General features: G+C 39.2%; 1 protein-coding gene across 1 annotated transcript in view; it reads left to right on the forward strand.

Annotated features, from left to right (window-relative positions):
- The window catches only part of STPG2 (sperm tail PG-rich repeat containing 2), a 512,492-nt gene that overhangs the window by 53,841 nt on the left and 437,675 nt on the right, over positions 1-20,976 (forward strand). Inside the window, exon 7 of the mRNA XM_063458613.1 lies at positions 2,679-2,790. Within this exon, the coding sequence (XP_063314683.1) occupies positions 2,679-2,790 (112 nt within the window). The remainder of the gene's footprint in view (positions 1-2,678; positions 2,791-20,976) is intronic.

Raw genomic sequence — 20,976 nt, forward strand, 5'->3', positions numbered from 1 at the left:
ATTGAAGTTGTTTTAATAATAATAATAATAATAATAATAATAATAAAAGTTATTGACTCCTCAAACTCTACTCTGAATTTAGGAATATAGGCCCATCCAGTGTAAAACTGAAGAGAAGGGACTCAGAGATGAGAGAAAAAAAAATAGTTTTAGTCATATTGGGCTCTTCTCACCATAATCATGAGCATGTTCAAGTCTGGGTACATGGCTATATAAAAAACAAGACCAGTGTTGTGAAGATTGTCCACAAATCAGACTAATTTAATTAGTAATTACAACAATGATCATATTATTCTGATTAGAAGACAGTTTTAGCACTGAAGGGGTTATCAGTTAGCATGAGCTAGGGAGATTGTACGTATATAGTGAGTATTCATGGTCTAAAACTCCATAGTAAGAGTTTCACCCCAAGTTGGAAGGTTAGACCAGATTTATTGCAATTAGATTATTTTATTTTTAAGATATAAAATGGTTCCTGTTATCATTATGCCGAATTAGATTTCTAGTTCTAGTTCTGCCATAGCTGAATAAAAATTAAAAAGCTAAATCACTAGGATGGAAACACTATCAAGATTTCTTCAGTAAATACAATATGAAGTCTGTCCTCGTTGACTCCTATCTCACTTTCACAAGATTTACTCAAAACAGAAGTTGTGTATACTTGAAACAAATACCATTACAAGCTACCCCGGACTGAAAGCAACCCTTATTATCCCATTGGATATGCTGTTAAGCATGTGGTAGAAATTCAACTAATCACATAAGATTGAAGGAACACTATAGTACGCCCTTATCTCTAACTTATTAGGTGTTCACCCACATGTGTATGAAGGGTTACACTCTGTCTCTGTCTCCTCCTTCCGTGACGTCCCGCCGTCAGAGTACCTAATGCTCATGGGTGGTGAGTGTCTTTAATGGGATTAATGCTTGAGCTGATAATAGCATCAGAATTTACATTTTTGGGGGGAAGTAGAGCTGTTATACACCATTATGACTGTAGCTCGTGTTAGGGGAGATGTAGATTTGTATATTGTGCGCGCAGAATCAGAGTTATTTGCTAAAGTGTGAATTGTTGGTAAAGTAAAATTTTAGGTGAAAATGGCTAAATTCTAAAAAATCTACAATGCAGCTATATTATTAATTCTGCTATTTTGGATTAAAATGTTAAATTCACTCCGAATACCCAGCAATCCACACATAGGTGAATAACCCTAGTACACTACTGTTTGTATCAGCAATGAAGGTAGAACTTCCACCTGTTACGGGAGGCACAGAAAGGGCAGGCTTGTAAATAGAGCAATGTTGAAATTGCTGCAGGTATAAACTACCGGGTGCAAGAAAACAGTAACGTGGTTTATAACTTCCGATGCTGCTTCGGATATCCCTTTAGGTACTTTAGTTGCTGTATTGCCTCCAATATATGTGAAAATTAGTTGTTAGCGATTCCACAATTGACAAACTCTGCTTCAAATAGGAGCTTTGTTACATATCTACATTAATTCAACTCTTACATTTCTTACAATTCTTACATTTATACATTTTGATTGAGGATGTCTCAGGAGTCTATAACAGTCTTTTAGCTATAGTGTCCAAAGTATAAATGCTTGTTTTACAATATAAGCACACCTGTCTGAATGTCTGTTGGGTGCAATAGCTGCAGCTCTCTTGTCTGAAGTCTTTGCAAGCCCTCCCCTTCTTCCCCAGTCCAAACTTTATATGGCTGCCCAATGCAGCTCAATGAGAAGTCATTGCAAGTCAGGTGCTCTGGGTAATTACCTGCATCTTGAGTTTTGCTCTACTGAGCTAAATAAATCAGGAAGTAACAGGACCAGTTGTCTGACACCCAGGGGGTTGTTGCAAGGTTAATTTGTAAAAGTGCCGGTTTCTATAAAAATATGCTCTTTTTGTAAAAAGAGGACACACTTCACATGTAAAGCATCTAAAGTGTCCCTGGAACAAAATGTTCAAACCAATACATTAGGTTTTCTTTTCCTTTTTGCACATTGCAGCATCAGTGTGTCTTTTCCAAACTGTATTAATTTTCTAAAATCAAATATTGCATTTTCCTTTCTTCCATATCTTTGGGTGCAAGTATTGCATTCCTTGTGATATAAATATCTAATCATGTTCTTTAGGAATTAATTATTCATCAAATGTTTTTCAATTTTGCCTTTAGTTCAGTAATGGAAAAAGATTAGACACAAGGTGAACAGACGCCTGTGTATATACTGGATATGCATCTAATGTACATGCCAGGTACACATTTATTACGAGCTTCCAGGAAAAAGGACACATTTATCAAGAGTATATTTATTTTGATCCTTCTTACCTTAAAGTGATTGGAAGCGGATTTGCATTGAGGGATACACCGTTTGGGTTATACCCAGCTAATCACAAAATACACTTAAAGCACACATGTACTTGAGTATCAGAGTGAGATCTACATTGTCCATAAAACATGCAGTGGTTTAATTATTACTCTTTACTCATTCAGTGAGTCCCCCGGAGAGCTGCATCATTGTATCTTTCCTTATAAAGCACCTTTCTCTCCATTAGAGAGTGATTTGGTCCTTATTAGCTACTGTAAACATGGGAGGCAGAAGCTTTCATAGCACTTGTTTAGATGTCTGTGCAGTCTGAACTACAGGCTCATAAATCTTTCTTTGAACTTTCTAAAGGGAAAGTGCACTGCATTATGAGAATGTCAACTCCAAGAAGGAAGACAAGAAGAAATATGAGCCATTCATTCCACGGTATCACGAAGTAATCGCATTACAGGAAGAGAAGAAGGTAAAGTCAATTTGACTGTTCATAGTACTTAAATAAAATCATTTACTGGGAGAGTGGAACTCATGAATTCCAGGCCCTTATGATTACAATGAAACCAAATGACTCCAGCCTGCTATGTATTAGCAAAGGAAGAAAAATAGTTTCCAAAAAGAAAAAAGATCAATCTTCAGCTTATCTAAAATTCATTTTTTTCCCTTAATCCCCTTAGTGGCTTTCACTGATTTTCCTCGGTATATCTGAACACACAAAAAGGAAACACTGATTAAATGGCATTAAGCTGACTGATACATCCAACACACAGACTCGTACATTCATAGATACATTGATACTAGTCTATACTTATTGAATAAGATGTAAAAGTGGACTACTTAAGAAAAGCCTTCCTGATTACATAGTAAAAAAAAAAAAAAAAAAAAAAATGACCGTATACCTCTGAGGGTTATTATATTTAACAGTATGGGACAGGACCCAAATGTTTAAATACATTTCTGTATTCTGCTACTACTCGAAGTCATGCCGATTTGTAACACGTTCTATGCGGTTTATGTAATGCTATTTAATGATTGGAAACGGACACGTTACATTTACCGTTTATTAAAACAATATTCATAGTCAGCTATTTATGGTATGCTTTTTTTTAAAAAGAACAATAAAGAAATAAACACCGTTCTTTAAAATGTAGTATTACATATAATGACATCTAAAATAAATATTAAAAAAATAAAAGAAATTATAAAGAATGTATATACTGTTTGTTTTAAAACATAAATATAAACTGTTCAGCAGATGAATACTTGGTCATGAATAGCATGGTGGAGTCCAGATGTATTCAGTTCGAAAATAGGCAAAATGTGAGCAACACAGTATTGCTATAATGGCACTGCACTTGCAATAGCATCATTACAGTGCCATTTATAGTAGAACATATTGCTACAGCGAGGGATGTGTTGTCTTTACTTAAGTGCAGGGTTAAATGTACACTCAGCAAACCAAATTCTGAAAAGTGATAGAAGTTATAGTTCAGCACTTTGTACCCTGTGCTAAGGTGGACTCAACTTCCATCAGTATAACCAAAATTATGCTCAGATTGCAGTATCAATCCGTTAGCATCAACAACATAGATCTGTGGTTAAAACAAGTGCCAGTACATTATCACTCAGATTGTGCTCATTTCAAACTCACAGAAATCTGTTTTATTAGTTATTATATTCTGTTCTAAGATAATGTAGAGATTAGAAAATCATATCAATAAAATGTCACATATCCACTTTCAGTCCTGTTGGGAGATCACTGCAGGAATTATGAAAGGTCTTTGCTTACACAGCATTGTGTGATATTGTACCTGGATTGGCCCACTGATATACTTCTTGGGATCTGTGCATTTTGTACAGTGAAAAAGGCCATTCTACCTCCTGGTCAAACGTTAGCAACCCTCCACTGAACATACCATATATTGCACTCTTCTAATTAGTCAGTTTCATCTCTGGATATCTTGTCTCTCACTTATAGAGGGTTCATTCTCTTATACTGCTGCTATAACTTGGCCATTCTCATCTGGGTTAATTTACTATTCAGGGTATTACATGATGAGAAATAAAGACAAATTTTAGTGGTTTTTTGATTTTTAGATCTAACCAAAAAGAACTTGGCAGTCAATTCTGTCATCCAAGCCTTTAGGTTTTTGTTCTTTATTATCCCTTAAAAGCCATTTCAGTTTGCAGCTCTGCTATCTCGCAGAGGTAATATGCCTCAACATCGTTTTTAAACCACAGTACATTATCATACAACAGACTTAAAATCATGGCCTTTCTGGACACAAGTCTGTATATTTCTTGGAACTCTTGTAATCAACACTGCTTCTTAGTATGGAAACTGGAATTCCTGCAAAAACCCTGGAAGCATGCTACAATCACTAGACACTGAAATGAAGGTTCCACCTGACCTTATGACATCACAAGCAAATCACACCACAGCTTCTATGAAGCTGCTTTTTGTGTGATGACAGATAGAGAGATAGATAGATAGATACTGACCACCCCCGGGTTAGCACCCCCCCATATTGAGAATTTTAACAAACGATTATTCCATTTGTTAGATCAACAATTTTTTTCGTTAGATCTACTCTAAAATATGCAATATTAACCATTTTCAAGAGGGGCAAACCGGTAGCCAGCCCCCCTCAACAAAACCTTGTACAAAATGTTGTTGATTATGATAGCTCTGCATTAGATCTGGTTTAATCAGGCAATTTTTTTGTAGTTAGATCTAGTCTAATTACTGAGCTATTGCATATATAATTAGGGGGGCTGGCCCCCCATTAACAGACATTTGGTCAAAATGAAACTGATTTTGGTAGATATTCATTAGATTAGGTTCCCCGGCTCTATTTAAACTCTGTGATACAGTTTCTCTTCCTATGCGCTGTATCAACTGTTCAGGAGATTGGATTTCGGTCCTGACTTCTCTGCAGTTTGTCCTGTTTTTTTTCTGTTAGATCCATCACGCAAGAGGTGATATTCACTGAATGACTTTGTGGGCGTGACTATGGGCGTGACCATCACCCCAAATTTTTTTTTTTTATTTTGGTAGATATTCATTAGATCAGGTAATATCAACAGTTTTTTGCATTAGGTCTATCACGCAAGAGTTGGTTGTAGCGGACCAAGGGTAACGTGACCTGTTAGCTCTGCTAATCCCCTTCCTTCAGCCAGTCAGGCACCATTTATAGAACCAAGGGACCCATTTTCCCTTTCAGTAACTGGACCACACACAGTCCTGGAGGTAAAACTGTTTACAATCGTTTTTGAAATGCGCAGCTTTTTATGCACAGACCCCCACAGGGGGTCTCCACTCTTTCAATACAAATTCCTCAGTCCTAGGCTGGTGGAGGACCACTCTGGGAGATACAAACAGCACATACAGTTACACACATTAAAACATATTGCATACAGGGGGGAAGACTTTGGGGCTCAGCACCCCGGGAAGGGGTCACATGGGTAATACATGCATCACTAGATAGTCCCGGATCCCAACTAGGATCCCTGCAAATAGCGGGACTATCGGATGTACAGAACCTAAGAAATCATCATCTAAAGTATGGGACTCGAGGCTCTGTAAATCTCCGAAATTCATTCCATGGAGTTGCTTGGTTTAGTCTGGTGAATTCAAACTTTGTGCCTAAACCAAGCAACAACCAATCAGCTGAAAGGTACAAAACCAAGTTGCGCCAATCAGCTCTCAGGGACCAATCAGAAGAAAGGGCTTGAAACTCGGTTGCACCAATCGGCGCTCGGGTAGGAGAAGGTTTGGCCGCCCAATCAGGAGAAAGTGCGCAAAACCCCATTTAAAAGGGTGCTCTTTCTCTGATTGGTCACCTGCGCCCCATAGCGACTGGTTCGTACCGACCAATAAGGCGAATGGCGCGAACCCAGTTTGAATGGGCGCGCCTTTCCCATTGGTCGACATGGACTTCCAGGTGGCCAGCGGGACCTCTGTGGCCGTGTAGCCGACTCACAGCCCCAGGGTCCACTTAGGCAGCCCTGGGGAGAGCGCTCCTTGGGCAGCTACGAGCCTGGCCTCACAGTCCCCGGGTAGAGGGAACAGTGATTATGGCTCCTTTAGGAGCAGGTTAGAATAATCCGGACCACCAGTACCCCAGACGATATCCCCACCAACTTTAGGGACCCGTCCATGGAGTCCCGGTGCGAAGTCCCCACAAGGAAAGCGTCCCTCGTCGGGGAATGAACGCTCCCCCTGGTGGCCACCCAGGGGAATGCCCACCCTGGCAGCCACCAGGGGAGCGCTCATTAATTACTTTCCCTGTGGTTTCACACCTATGTTGCAAGTGTGAACGTTTTGATTAATTGGTGGGAACATTCCAATGGGGTACCGGGGTGGCCCTCGTTCAGGAGGCGCACAGGCTCGGTGCGCCGGAGCGCCCCCGTGCGGTCCACCACAGCTGTATTCACTACTTAACTTTGTGACCGTAACTAAAAGGTTAGCCCCCCTCAACTGAAATTTTAAAAATGTTTAACTGATTTTGGTAGATATGTTAGATCAGATAATATCAACTGTTTTATTATTTAGATCTATCACGCAAGAGGCGATATTCACTACTTAACTTTTTGGGCGTGACTAAAGGTTTGACCCCCCCCAACTGAAATTTAGAGTTTTTTTCAATAAAATTTTGGTACATATTCCAATGTGACACAATAATCCTGTCCATGCCAAATTTCTCTAAATAACTTGCAGTGAGTGCCAGTGAATGTATGCATAGTGAGATTATGTGTATGTCAGTAAGCTTGTGTGTAATGAGCTTGTGTCAGTATGTGTGCATCAGTAAACTTGTCTGTAGGTCAAAGTGAGCTTGTCAGTGTGAGCTTGGTTGTGTGTCAGTGGGATCATGTCTATAGTGCGCTTGTCTGTTGTCAGTGTGAGCTTGTCTATAGTGAGCTTGCGTGTAGTGTGCTTGTTTGTAGTGAACTTCTGTGAGAGCACATAAGTGAAATTGGATGTAGTGAAATTGTGTTTAGTCAGCTTGTGAGTATGAGCTTTCTTGTTTGTGTGTGTTTGTTCCAGTGAGATTGTAGTGCCCCTGCTCCTCACTTCAGCCCATACTGTCTATAGGTGAGAGTGTGTGTTTGACTGTCTGCCTGTAACTAATGTGTGTGACGGTGTGTGAATGTCTGTGACTGTGTGTGTGACTACCTGTTATTGTGTGTGTGTGGGGGCGTGTGTGACTGTGTGTGAGTGACTATGTGTCTGAGACTGTGTGCATGTGGCTCTATTTGACAGTATGTGTGTATTACTGTGCATTTGGCTTTGGGACTGTGCATGTGACACAGAAAAATACACATCTGCATTCATACATGTGCCTACATTTTTTTTTAAATCTGAATCTCACGAATATCTACCAAAATCAATAAAAAAAAAAAAATTTGAGTTGAGTGGGGGGCTAACACGAAGTCACGCCCACAATGTTAAGTAGTGAATACCGCTTATTGCGTGATAGAGCTAACGAAAAAAACAGTTGATCTTACCTGATCTAACGAATATCTACCAAAATCAATAACATTTCAGTTGAGGGGTACTAACCTGTAGTCACGCCCACAAAGTAATTCAGTGAATACCGCCTCTTGTGTGATAGATCTAACAAAAAAAAAATAGTTGATCAAACCAGATCTAATAATTATGTACCAAAATAATTATATATGCAATAGCTCAGTAATTAGACTAAATCTAACAAAAATGTTGCCTGATCAAACCTGATCTAATGCAGAGCTAGCATAATCAACAAAATGTTGTACAAATTTTTTTGAGGGGGGGCTGGCTATGGGTTACCCCTCCCTCGTAAATGATTGTTAATATTGCATATTTTAGAGTAGATGTAACGAAAAAAAAAAATGTTGATCTAACAAATGGAATAATCGTTTGTTAAAATTCTCAATATGGGGGTGCTAACCCACGCGTGGTTAGATACTGCCATAGAGTGAACCGGTCATGATTGGCCCACTTTAAAATCCACCCTAGCTCTGATGGTTAGTCGTCAGTGCAGTTGTTTATTAATAATTGAAGTGATTGCTTATAATGTCAATATCACCAATTGCAATATTTGTTACCTTTACAGCATTCCAGATGTATACTACATCGCACTTAAAGGGACACTCCAGGTACCAATATAACTTTAATATGCTGGGGTTTTTTTGCGTGTTCAAATCTTTATAATTTTTGCATTAAAAAAAATAAAAAGACTGCTGCACCATAAGACTGCCTCTTTAGCCACAAACCTTCATTCCAGAAAAAGACTTCCTTGTCAAAAGGTATGCACACAGACCAGCCATTGACAGTATTGAATGATCTGAACCACAAAGCAACCTGCATTAGAAGGAGAAGACACTCAGGTAGACCTATAGTAAGGGAATCACTACCTGTTTGCAGTTTCTGTGACTGTCTGCAGCCAGGTTGTGAATTAAAAGCTGCTCACTCATTGCTGTTGGGGCTGAGACTGTGTGCATGCTTTTGGTAAAGAAGTCTTTCTGGCATGAAGGGACGTGGCTTATGGTGCAGCATTCTGCAAAACTTTTTTTTTTCTGTGCAAAAACTATAAAGAAAAAAAAACAGAGCAAACAGTCAGCCAAAATCTATCAGATGCATTAAAGTTGTATTGGCGCCTATAGTGTCCCTTTAATACTCTTACAACTAAAATAAAGCTGGTAAAGCATCAGAGGAGATGTAGTTCACAACATCTGGAGTGCAAAGATTGCCTCTCCCAGCTTTACAGCCTGTATTGCTATTCTTTGCATTATATTGGTAACCAGGTAATGCACGGCCTTTAATCACTTTAATGAAAACTTAAAAAAAAAAAACAACATTTTCTAGAGCCATATCTATTCCTATAATTTTTAAATTTCAGATGAAATTTAATTGTCTAGTTCATCTTATGAATAATGTGGTTATTAAAATGCTTGCAAATGCATTAAGAACTATAATAACTGAATATTATTTGCATAAGGCGTGACCTCCCTTTATTGATATCCTACTCTTAGAGACATTGCTGAGCTCTAGTGAATGTCTTATTGAAATTCTATTATGGAGATCCCATTCATTGTATGGATTCAACATATTGACATGTATCACTTTTGTTCAAATGCAAATCCATTGAGCAGAATGCATTTGCTATTTGTTATTTTCTTACTTTGTGTGGTTTTCAGTTATGAAATGATCGCACTCTAATCAAGTGGTTCCCAATCTTTTCTGGACAAAGGCACACTTCAGTTAGAGTTTACAAGACAAACCCACCTTTTTTTCCTTCAGCAAACGTTTAATGCGGAATTGTCATGCCATACTTCTCTTTTTCCAATCCATTGCTCTTCCCTTCCTCTTTCCTATTCTGTATTTCCTTATTTATTTTTCTTCTGTTTCTTACCAAAAACATAAGGCAAAGAAAGGACGACGTTATCTTCTGTATATTTTCTATGCCTGACACTTCTTGATGGCGGTAGCTCTGTCCAGTGTCTAGAAGTGTCAATCCTCCAGCCATCACCAGTGACAGCTGTGTTGAATTGGCTCGGTCTACGGATCCTCCTTAGCACTCAATGCTATACTCTCATGTATGCACGAAGTACAGCAGTGACATTGGCTCCTGGTACTGAAGTGCTGGGAGCTGAAGAGGACATGCTGGAAGAAGATGGCGGCACTTGTGAGGGACAGGTTGAAATAAGTAGAAGAATTTGGTTTCTGTTTACCCTAAAATATTGGTCACTATGGCTCTTTAATGTATGATTGATGTACCGATGAACATCTTGTCTTCAGTCATTCTTAGCTTATCTTGTTTATAGCATTTTATAGGAAACATATGTAGTTTGCAAGATATTTTTTTTAAATTTATTTTATTCTTTATAGATGGTACAGTAAAGTATGCAGGTAAATACAATCTTTACATATAATTTTAATCACTAACATTTCCTGTTAAAACCCCATATATTCAAAATACATTCATATTAATATATCACAAGTGTTCCATTATATTGTACCATTTTTTATAAACAAAATGATTACGCCAAATAATAAACAAATAATAAACCAATAAGAATCAGGGTTAAGATCTCCTAAATCAAGTTTAGGCTAGATGGTAATTTCCAAGGCACTTTGTGATAGTTATAGTTATTGCCTCTTATTTACGTAATTATACAAGAATACTCAGATAATCTCAGTTAATTCTAGGGTCTTTCTATAATTGTTTCTCCTCTTTCTTTTATCTTAGATCTATATTCTAACCAGGGCCTCCATATTATAGAAAAATTGAGAGCTCCTATTAGATGTGTATGCAGATAATTCTTCCATATGTTTTATATTGTCTAAACTATTTATCCATTCAGCTATACTCGGAATAGAAGTGTTTTTTCAATACAGTGGTATCAGTGTTTTAGAAGCCATGGTAAGCATGTCTTCCTTAATTTATTGATATAGGCGTATGAAATAATATTTCCTCTGGGTTCAAGGAGATGGGTAACTCAGAAACTTAATGATACCACTATTTGCCAGAATGTTTGTATCTGTGGACAATACCACCAGATATGGAGGAGTGTACCGACAGCTACTCCGCACCTCCAACACATTTCAGAGGTTTCAGGATTCCAGGCATGCAATTTTGCAGGGTTTGGTACCAACAGGTAATACGTTTATATCCTGTCTCTTGATATTTAGAGCATGCTATTGAAGAGTGAATAAATTAAAACAATTTCCCCATTGTTGATCCTCTAAGTTAATATGGAGTTCGGCCTCCCATTCTTCCATGAATTTTAATCTGCCATAATATGTAGTTTTGCTTAATTCTTTATACATATAAGAAAGCTCATTTTTAAATGGTTTATATATGTGGCACAAATGTTCAAAATCTGTTAAAGTCGGGAATTACCCTCTTTACCAAGTAAAGAAAGTAAATAATGTATCAATCTATAATGAAAGAAATTATCAAGAAAGGTAGGGATTCATGAAATCAAATAGTCACCAATGTCAGGAAATTTATAACTTTGAAGAATATCACCAAGTACTACTTGTTCTTTATATACCAATAAGGTGGGATATATTGTTGGATGCCATTGTGGGCATAAACTGGAGGTGCTGGCAGTCTGCCAAGGTAATGTTCCAAAAGGGACTGTCACAAAACTAGCCTCAATTTCCTTCCAAGCGTTGTTTAAGTTAAGTAGTGGCCAATCTCTAATTCTAATCAAGACATTAGCTATATAATATTGTTGAATGTCTGGCATTCCCAATCCTCTCGTTTATTCATCCACACATATTTTGAACACATAGAGTCAAATCCTCGAGAAAAAAAAACTCGAGGGAATATGTATAGGTAAGGTTGCTATCAAATATAAAAGTCTAGGTAAAATATTCCTTTTTAATACATTAATGCGTCCCAATCACGAAATAGAAGGTTTATCCCATTAATGCAGGTCTGTTTGTATCGTCATCAATAAAGGCCAAAAGTTCATCCTATATAAATCTGTGATGGCGGAGGTTAATTTAATTCCTAAATTTGTGAGGGAGGATTTATTCAAGCAAGGAAAGCAAGTCTTAGAGCTTGGCTGTGTCAGGATTACAGTATGATCCAGCACATAGAATTGTGTAACACAGATGACTGATGGGTAACGTATTCCGAACGTTAGAATGGCCGGACTAAAAGAATAGTCGAGGTCAAGGGATACAGAAAGAGACACAACAATAAGGAAAAGCCAGGGGTCAGGGATGCCAGAAAACAGGGAAGTCAAAACAATGCCAAAGTCAAATAACCAGAATCAATAACGCGCTCTCGGACAACCACAAGGGAAACCACGACAGGGCACTGAGCAAGAGGAGAACTGGGCCTAAATACCCCGCCTGTGGATCTGATTGGTTGTAACCGGCCTTTGACCCCAAAGGCAGTTACCAGGTTCCTATTTGCATGATTGCTGCTCAGCACAAACCCTCCTATGGATTGATTGCTGCTTGGCACAACTTTTCCTGTCAGGACAGTAATGTTGCTCAGCACAACTTTTCCTGTCTGAACAGTAAATTCCATTAATCACATTTTTATAAGCGGATGAATGTGACAGGCTGGTGTGCAGATCTGTTTCAACATGTATTTAAATGCTTCTGTGGAATGGTCATAGTCTATCCATTTATTGACATCTTGCAAGACCAGTCTTTGAAAAGGGATAGACTTCCCTTTTTGCCTAAATGGTTATACTAGTCCGGTTTGTACTTCTTTTTTGGGGCATACTTTTTCCATAGTGGATATGTATAACAGGAGGCAACAATTTTTACCTCTGGATTATTGTACGTTATTCTATTTGTTCTGCTACAAATAAAATATCATGAATGTCATTGGTAACAACACCGCTGGGCTTCAATCTGATAATCTATCAGTTTAATTTCATTTCATTTTCCTGTGATCTGGCAACACATTCCTATACAGATTAACCCTTCCACTACACATAATTTTTTTATAGTGTAACAGTGAATTATGTTTTCTGGGCATGGCAGTGACCTATAGGTTTGCTAGATGGGAATCGGTTTTAATGTTCACACATTTGAGTCTTGAAGTGGTTTTCACACTTTTTAGAAATTGCATTATAGCCATGAAGTGGTTTTCATAGCAAACTTCAAGGTGGCATTGTACCAAATCTAGAGAGGGCCCTGGTGCAAGAAATTATTTTGGGCCCCTAGTGCAAGCATTACCAAAAGGTAGATCATTAACGGCCCTAAAACTGACAGCTAGGGTTTCACCAGTTGCTTTTTGTTGCTAAGTTGTATTTGCATGCAGTGTTGGCGTTTGGATGCTAGGATATATGTGCATCTACACACAAAAGTCACAGTTTACAGCATATATTTTAACAACCCTACTGTTTCCATAAATTGTGGGTGCAGGACAGTGGCTTCTCTGTGGTCCAGTGGGAGCAGGCTAGTTAAAACTGCTGGGAGTCTAAAGTTCAGCCTGACTCTCCTTGGTGTGACTCCTCTGATCTATGTGCAGCTCTCTGCAAGCTCAAAAGAAGGAACCTGAACTCACTTCTTCCAGGAAGGCCGTGGGGGAAATCAGACAGGGACCTGGCTTGGTTGGCCTCTTAACAGAGGTGCCCCTCAGCTGTACCCAAGTGTGAGGGAAACACACTGGCCCAGTAGGTCCCTGCTGCTGAGTCCTCTATGAGACGCAGACCACTTAGAGTGTGGCTGCACTTGCACAAATTGTGACCCTGGATGATTAAATATAAATAAATGTTGATTTTGATCCTGACAGACAACCATAACAACATTTCATGCATTTACTTGGATTAATTTTTAAACCTTATCCAAGCTTTCCATATAAACATCAGATTATATACACAATTCAAATATATGAAAGGAAAATTACCAACAATAGTTATTAAAGACAAGATTCTCAAAGATTGCTGCCTGATTCATGCAGATGAGGCACTGAATTGGTTCATTTCTTTCTAAAGTAGCTAGCACAAGTAGAGAGAACATTAGAATGGTTGAAAAGGGAACACTTAAACAGGATATTGTGTTTTCTTCTCCCTAGATTTAACGCTTGTGAGGTGTGAATGAAGTTATATTTAGAAATCCACATCTTTATACTGCAACAGGGTGCCTCCATCTTAGCTACATGTCAATCATTGTTATCAGCACTGTCCTTTGCACTTGGCAGTCTGCATAGAGAAAACATACAGAGAAGAAAAGAAATGAATATGCTTCCGATTCTCCTGACTTTGCTTTGTTGGTGAATTATTTTGCAAAGCATAAAATTAAACAAAATAAAAATGGAGAACCAAAGACTAAAGACAGAACTTATAACAATTTTTGAAAGGGAGCCAAGATGGAGGTACCCAAATGCAGGACCAAGAATTGTGGATTTTGAATTTGTATTTGGGAGGTTAAAATAGCAAAGCTCACAATTGGAATATGCAAGGTTCACACAGAGCCAGAGGTATTACTAGACATCTAGGGAAGCATATTTGTTTTTTTCAATATTTCTAGTTAGGTTACTTTTGCCTTAAATTTGAAACTACGTTTATCATTTTCAAACCCCTTCATTCACTAAAGGGGAGAATTCAGTCTTCTTGAAGAAATGTAAGTAGTTTAATATACTGGGTTATAGCCAAGAAGGAGCATATGGTGCCCTTTGCAATGCAGTATTGATGTTATTCTTCAATTTAGCTATAGCCATTTTGTCATTTCTATCTGGAATAATGCAATTCAGTTTTTAGTTGGTGGTTAAGGAGTTAACAGAACACCAAATGTTTGGGACTCCTACTTCCACCACAATAAAATACAATTTAAACCCTCACATAACTTTGCCTGATTCAGACCAGCAGAAGTAGCATGCTGGAGATTCTGTCTTTTTCAGCATTCCTTCTCTAGTAAAATGTCTTATTGTACACGTGTTACATTTGTCTTTTGCCACTAGGTGGCAGCAAGTTTCTTAAACATTGTATTGAGAAATCAACCATGACGTTCTTTACTTCATTTTAGCTTTTCTGTTTTAAAGAGGATATGTTAGTTGACTCAGGGGTTAGTAGCTGCAAGCATTCAGGATAACATGGTGGCTCCTTCAGGTATATAGCAAGATTAGTCTGTAATACAAATTAGTGGTACAGAATAGTGATGAGAACATGTACTTCTAGCCAGGTGATTTGAAAGTTGGAAAGACCGATATGAGGCACAAATAACTTTTTCTTTGGAAGACTGATTTAAAGTGTTGATGTATTATGCTTGTCTTGGGTATGGCTGCTTTGTGGAGATCAATGTGTGTATAGGAAACCTTGCGTGTAGCATTTGTGTGAAATTCTTCTTGGGGGAGAAAAAGGCTTCCAGAATGCTATGTGTGCTAATACCAGGAGAGAAAAGCCTGTGTGGAACGCTTGTTCTTTATGAAATGCTCAAAAATAGTTCGGATTCCGTTGAAATTCCAAATCAGTGAAATAATTGATAAGGTGGATTCTATTTTGCCTCATGACAAATACTCAAGTTGACAAAAACCCATTACGTTTTCTCACTTTCCCCAGTCATTCCCTTCAGTGACTGTGGGAACAAAGTCATCTTGCTCATCATGGAACATCTATGGAGGCTCCCACAGGATCCTTTATGGACCGTGTTGGAAGCACATGTGCAAGAGTATAACACTGATGTGTGTTCCTGACAGATGAAGCTCATAGCGCCCACAGGGGGGACAACATCAGGCAAGTATAAGGTCACTTATACTTCTTACCAAGAGGTAAAGTTGTCAATGAGGGGTAGGGGTTGCAAAAATGCAAATACCTCAGATATTTGCGGATCTGAAGTATACCGCCGTATACTTCAGATCTACAGGCTCCGCCCCTCTCCATGATGTCGTTAAGAGGGGCAGAGCCTGCAGATCTGAAGTAGACTGCGGGAAGTGAATAGAACTGAGCCTGTTAGAAAGACACGGCGAAACGCCGCCAGAGGCATTTGCTTCTAGAAACGCTTCCAGCCCATTAACATTGAACCTGATTAGTGAGTAACGGTATAAGCCGTATTTACTCACCACCTGTTCTCGTAAGAGGCAGTGTTTACCATTTTATTTTATTTTTTTGTCGTCATGTATGTCTGTTTACAATAAAATTTAGTATAAGTTTCACATTACCCATCCTTTAACCCCTTAAGGACACATGACATGTCTGACACGTCATAATTCCCTTTTATTCCAGAAGTTTGGTCCTTAAGGGGTTAAAAAGGATTATTCCTTACTCTTATTTTATGAAGGATATCAACTGTATGAGGAGCTTAAAAACTTCTATAGAAACTCCAGATATACACACTATAAGAGTGATAAGTAGAGTTTGTTAAAACGGTCTATACTATTTGGTTTTTCTGTTCTCTTTTTATATGTTCAATGCACTTTAATCAAACACCACCTATTGGATGATATACAGAATATGGTTGTATATATATTTATAGAACACTATTTAATACTGCTCCACTTATTATTACATTATCGTTTTGAGCTGGATTGGCGATTGTACCCAAGTGTGTAGCAGTTATAAATTTAGTAAGCCACTGTAATGCTTCTTACTACCTGTTCTAAATACATTGACTTTCTAGCACTCAAATTTCATTATTATACATTCTGAAAGGAACATGTCCATTCAATAGCTTGCGCATGAAATTTAGACAATTCTTTGCAAACCTACCACAATATGAATATTCAAGTGGAAAAGGTGCCTTTAATCATCTTTCAAAGTCAGCCCTCGCCAACGTAATTTAACTTTGTATTCCCAGTTAACATGTTATGTCTTCATATATGTATTCCAATATATATATATATATATATATATATATATATATATATATATATATATATAGTGACCGAAAGCAAGGAATTGTGCTGGAGGGAATCTATATACCTCCCCAGATTTTGCAAGGTTCCTACTTTGTGTAATTAGCCCCAGGGAAATGTGTAATGTTATAATGAATGTTGCACTTTAAATATGTGTATATTTGGGCCCTGGGGTGGAGGCGGCGGGGCCGAATGACCCTATAGTGCCAGGAAAACAAGTTTGTTTTCCTGGCACTATAGTGGTCCTTTAAGAGTTTTGTCATTTTGTGTCGGTAACATTGCTCCTGGAAATTGATGTGTTCTGAGAGCTAGACTTCTACTTTTCCATGTCCAGCCTGAATAACTTGAGTAAGCTGCTTAATACACCTTTGTTTGTAAAATCATTAAAATGTGTAGGAGTCAAGTGTTTTCTGTTTTAATTTCTTCTAAATGTTGGTCTGTGATAACCGTATCCTATATTGGTATTGTAAAGAAACGGAATAATTGCATTATTGCACTAAGGATTCTGAATGGTCTGATACTGGAGGATATCCAGTAGGGTGACACCATGAGTTACTGCATAGAGTGACCCCCACAACTTCAACTTACTACTGAGCTGTCTGCCACCCTCCCCTCGGATGTGAGTGCCGGGTGTAACAAAACATCCTGGTGCTCGCTCAGAGGCAGTGGCTTCAGAGTAAGGCACTCTCCAGGTCATTGGCAAAATATAAGTTTATGCATTTACAGCTGATTGCAATGATATACCTAGTTTATGCATTTATAACCGATTACTATGATATACCAGTTTTATGCAATTAACGCTGATTGCTGTGAGATAGAGATATATATATATATATATATATATATGCTGTGATAAGTTTATGCATTTAAAGCGTAGAGGCCTGATATACCAGATGGCACTGGCAAACTGTTTGTGGACAAAGATGGCTCTGGCATGTGGTTTGGGTGTAAATATGGCACTAATAAGTTGGTTGGGGACAAAGCTGGCACTGTAAAGTTGTTTTGGGACAAAGATGGTATTGGAAAGCAGTTTGATGGCAAAGTTTGCTTCGTAAACTGTTTGAGGACAGAGATGAAGAGGTGGAGCTTGAAGAGAAAGAGGTGGGGCTTACATAATGGTTGGGTCTCAAAAGGCAGAGGTGTGGCCTTGACCAGAAGGGGTGGGGCGCATGAAGATTGAGGGGGGTGCATACGTTTAGTAATGCCTAGGGCAGCACAAAACCAAAATACACCACTGTGTACAACAATGATAGTCAATGAACATGACTTTTTGCATTTTTCACACACAAATGGCACTTACACGGACGATATAATTGTTGTGATAAGTTTTACTGTTTTGAAACACTAATATTTGTGTTCAGCGGAGTCTCCCAAGTATAACCGTACACCTGTACAGGTTTTATGGTGGTTTCAAAAGTTACAGAGTCAAAGATAAGGCTTGTGTTTCAGGTTTTTCAATTTGAAATTCGCCAGTTTGGTTAGTTTGCCTTTAAGACCGTACGATAGCCCAGGAATGAAAATTACCCCCATGATGGCATACCATTTGCAATAGTATACAACCCAAGATATTGCAAATGGGGTATGTCCCGACATAGACCTTTAACATGTTAAAGGATCACTATAGTCACCCAGATACTTCAGCTCAATGAAGAGATATGGGTGCTAGGTCCTCCAAGTTTTAACCCTTTAGATCTAGCCAATGTTTACATTGCAGGGTTAATCCAACCTCTAGTGGCAGTCTTCCTGACAGCCGCTAGAAACACTTCACCGACACAATGAGAGAAATAAAATAAAAGTTGGAATTCAGAATGAAGAAAGTCCATAGGAAAGCATTGCTTTCCTATGTGCGTTTAATGCGCGTGCGGCTCTGGCCGTGCATGCGGCTCCACTTGGGAGCTGACATTGGAGGGGAGGAGAGGTGACCAGCGCCGTGGGAGTTTGGCGCTGAATAAAAGTAAGTGGCTGAAGAGGTTTTAACCCTTTCAGCCCAGCGGGAGGGGGTACCCCAGGATTATATAGTGTCAGGAAAACAGGTTTGTTTTCCTGACCCTATAGTGGTCCTTTATAGTAAAGAAAAATAGGAATGAACATTTGTACATACATGCAAGTGTGCAAGTTGTGTGTGGTCGAGATTTGTGTTGAATGGACACATCCCGCCTGAAAACGTGGTTAAAGGATCACAAACATGTACAGTATTAAAAACCATCTAGCCCCCCACCGTAAAATCTTATTTTCCCCCTTGGTGATCATCAGAAACCATGATTTCAGCCATTTCCAATAGGGGTGCATTGGATTGGCTTAGATAGCCTCCTTGGCCAATCAGCATCTCCGTGAGTAAACATCAGTGTCTATGCAGAACGTGGAGGCGCTGAGCATCAGTGCTGCACACTGCAGCACTGACCCAGAAGGTTCCGCTAGCGGCCATTAGATATGTTCCTAGGCACTAGTATAAACATGACTCTTGAATGAAAATGTGATATTTACATTATCTAGTGTGTAGGCATAAAGTAAAGTATACTCCCAAAACTACATTAAAGGATCACTATAGGGTCAGGAACACAAACATGTATTCCTGACCCTATAGTGTTAAAATAACCATCTAGCCCCTCATGCCTCCATAAATATAGCAAAATATTACTGTATTCAAACCAGAAGCTGTAACTCTGCATGCTGTTTGACAAAAAAAAAAAAAGGCAGTCTGCTGACAACAGAAGTGGTAGCCTGATCCAATCACAGTGCTTCCCCATAGGATTGGCTGAGATTGACAAGGAGGCAGATCAGGGGCAGAGCCAGCACAAGTCAAACAGAGCCCTGGCCAATCAGCATCTCCTCAGAGATTAATTGAATCTCTATGAGGAAAGTTCAGTGTCTGCATGCAGAGGGAGGAGATACTGAATGTTTGGATGCATTTTAGGCAGCCATGACCCAGGAAGGATCTCCAACAGCTATCTCAGGAGTGGCCAGTGAAGTTATCACTAGGCTGTAATATAAACACTGCATTTTCTTTGAAAAGATAGTGTTTACAGCAAAAAGCCTGAAAGTAATGATTCTACTCACCAGAACAAATTCAATAAGCTGTAGTTGTTCTGGTGACTATATAACGTCCCTTTAAGCAGTTACAGAGAGGAAAATAAATAAATAATAATAAATAAAAAAAATAGTATTTGATCCCCTGCTTTGCGCACATCTCAGGAGGGATTTTGTCCCACTCTTCTTTGCAGATCCTCTACGAGTCTTTAAAGGACCACTATAGTGCCAGGAAAACACTAGTTTTCCTGGCACTATAGTGCCCTGAGGGTGCCCCCACCCTCAGGGACCCCCTCCCGCCAGGCTCTGGGGAGAGGAAAGGGCTTTAAACTTCCCTTTCTCTAGCGCTGGGCGGGGAGCTCTTCTCCTCCGATCCTCCTCCTCTCCTCCCATTCGGCTGAATGCGCACGTGCAGCAAGAGCTGCGCGCACATTCAGCCAGTCTCATAGGAAAGCATTGATAATGCTTTCCTATGGACGCTTGCGTGCTCTCACTGATTTTCACAGTGAGAATCACGCAAGCGCCTCTAGCGGCTGCCAATGAGACAGCCACTAGAGGCTTTGAGGGCTGGATTAACCCATTTATAAACACAGCAGTTTCTCTGAAACTGCTAGGTTTATAAAAAAAAAAAAAAAAAAAAAAAATGGGTTAACCCTAGCTGGACCTGGCACCCAGACCACTTCATTAAGCTGAAGTGGTCTGGGTGCCTATAGTGGTCCTTTAAGGTTTCAAGGCTGACGTTTGGCAACTCGAACCTTCAGCTCCCGCCACAGATTTTCTATGAGATTAAGGTCTGGAGACTAGCTAGGCAACTCCAGGACCATCATGTTCTCCTTGAGCCACCCCTTTGTTGCCTCAGATCATTTTCTTGCTGGAATACCCATCTTCAATGCCCTGGCTGATTGAAGGAGGTTCTCACCCAAGATTTGATAGTACATGGCCCCATCCATGTCTGATGGTGGGGAAGGTGTTCTTGGGGTCATAGGCAGCACTCCACCTCCAAACACAGAGAGTTGATGCCATAGAGTTCGATTTTGGTCTGAACACTTACCCAGTTCTCCGAATTTTTCAGATGGGCCTGTACAAGTGCTTTCTTGAGCAGTGGGACCTTGCAGGATTTCAGTCCTTCACGGTATAGCGTTACCAATAGTTTTCTTGGGGACTGTGGTCTCAGCTGCCTTGATAGCATAAACAAGATCGTCCCGTGTACCTCTGCGAGGATTCCTCACGAGTATTGAAACTCCACGAGGTGAGATCTTGCATGGAGCACCAAACCGAGGGAAACTGACAGTTATTTTGTGTTTCTTCCATTTGTGAATAAT

Source organism: Pelobates fuscus, chromosome 6 (assembly GCF_036172605.1).
Source record: "Pelobates fuscus isolate aPelFus1 chromosome 6, aPelFus1.pri, whole genome shotgun sequence".
In the NCBI taxonomy this organism is placed as follows: domain Eukaryota; kingdom Metazoa; phylum Chordata; class Amphibia; order Anura; family Pelobatidae; genus Pelobates; species Pelobates fuscus.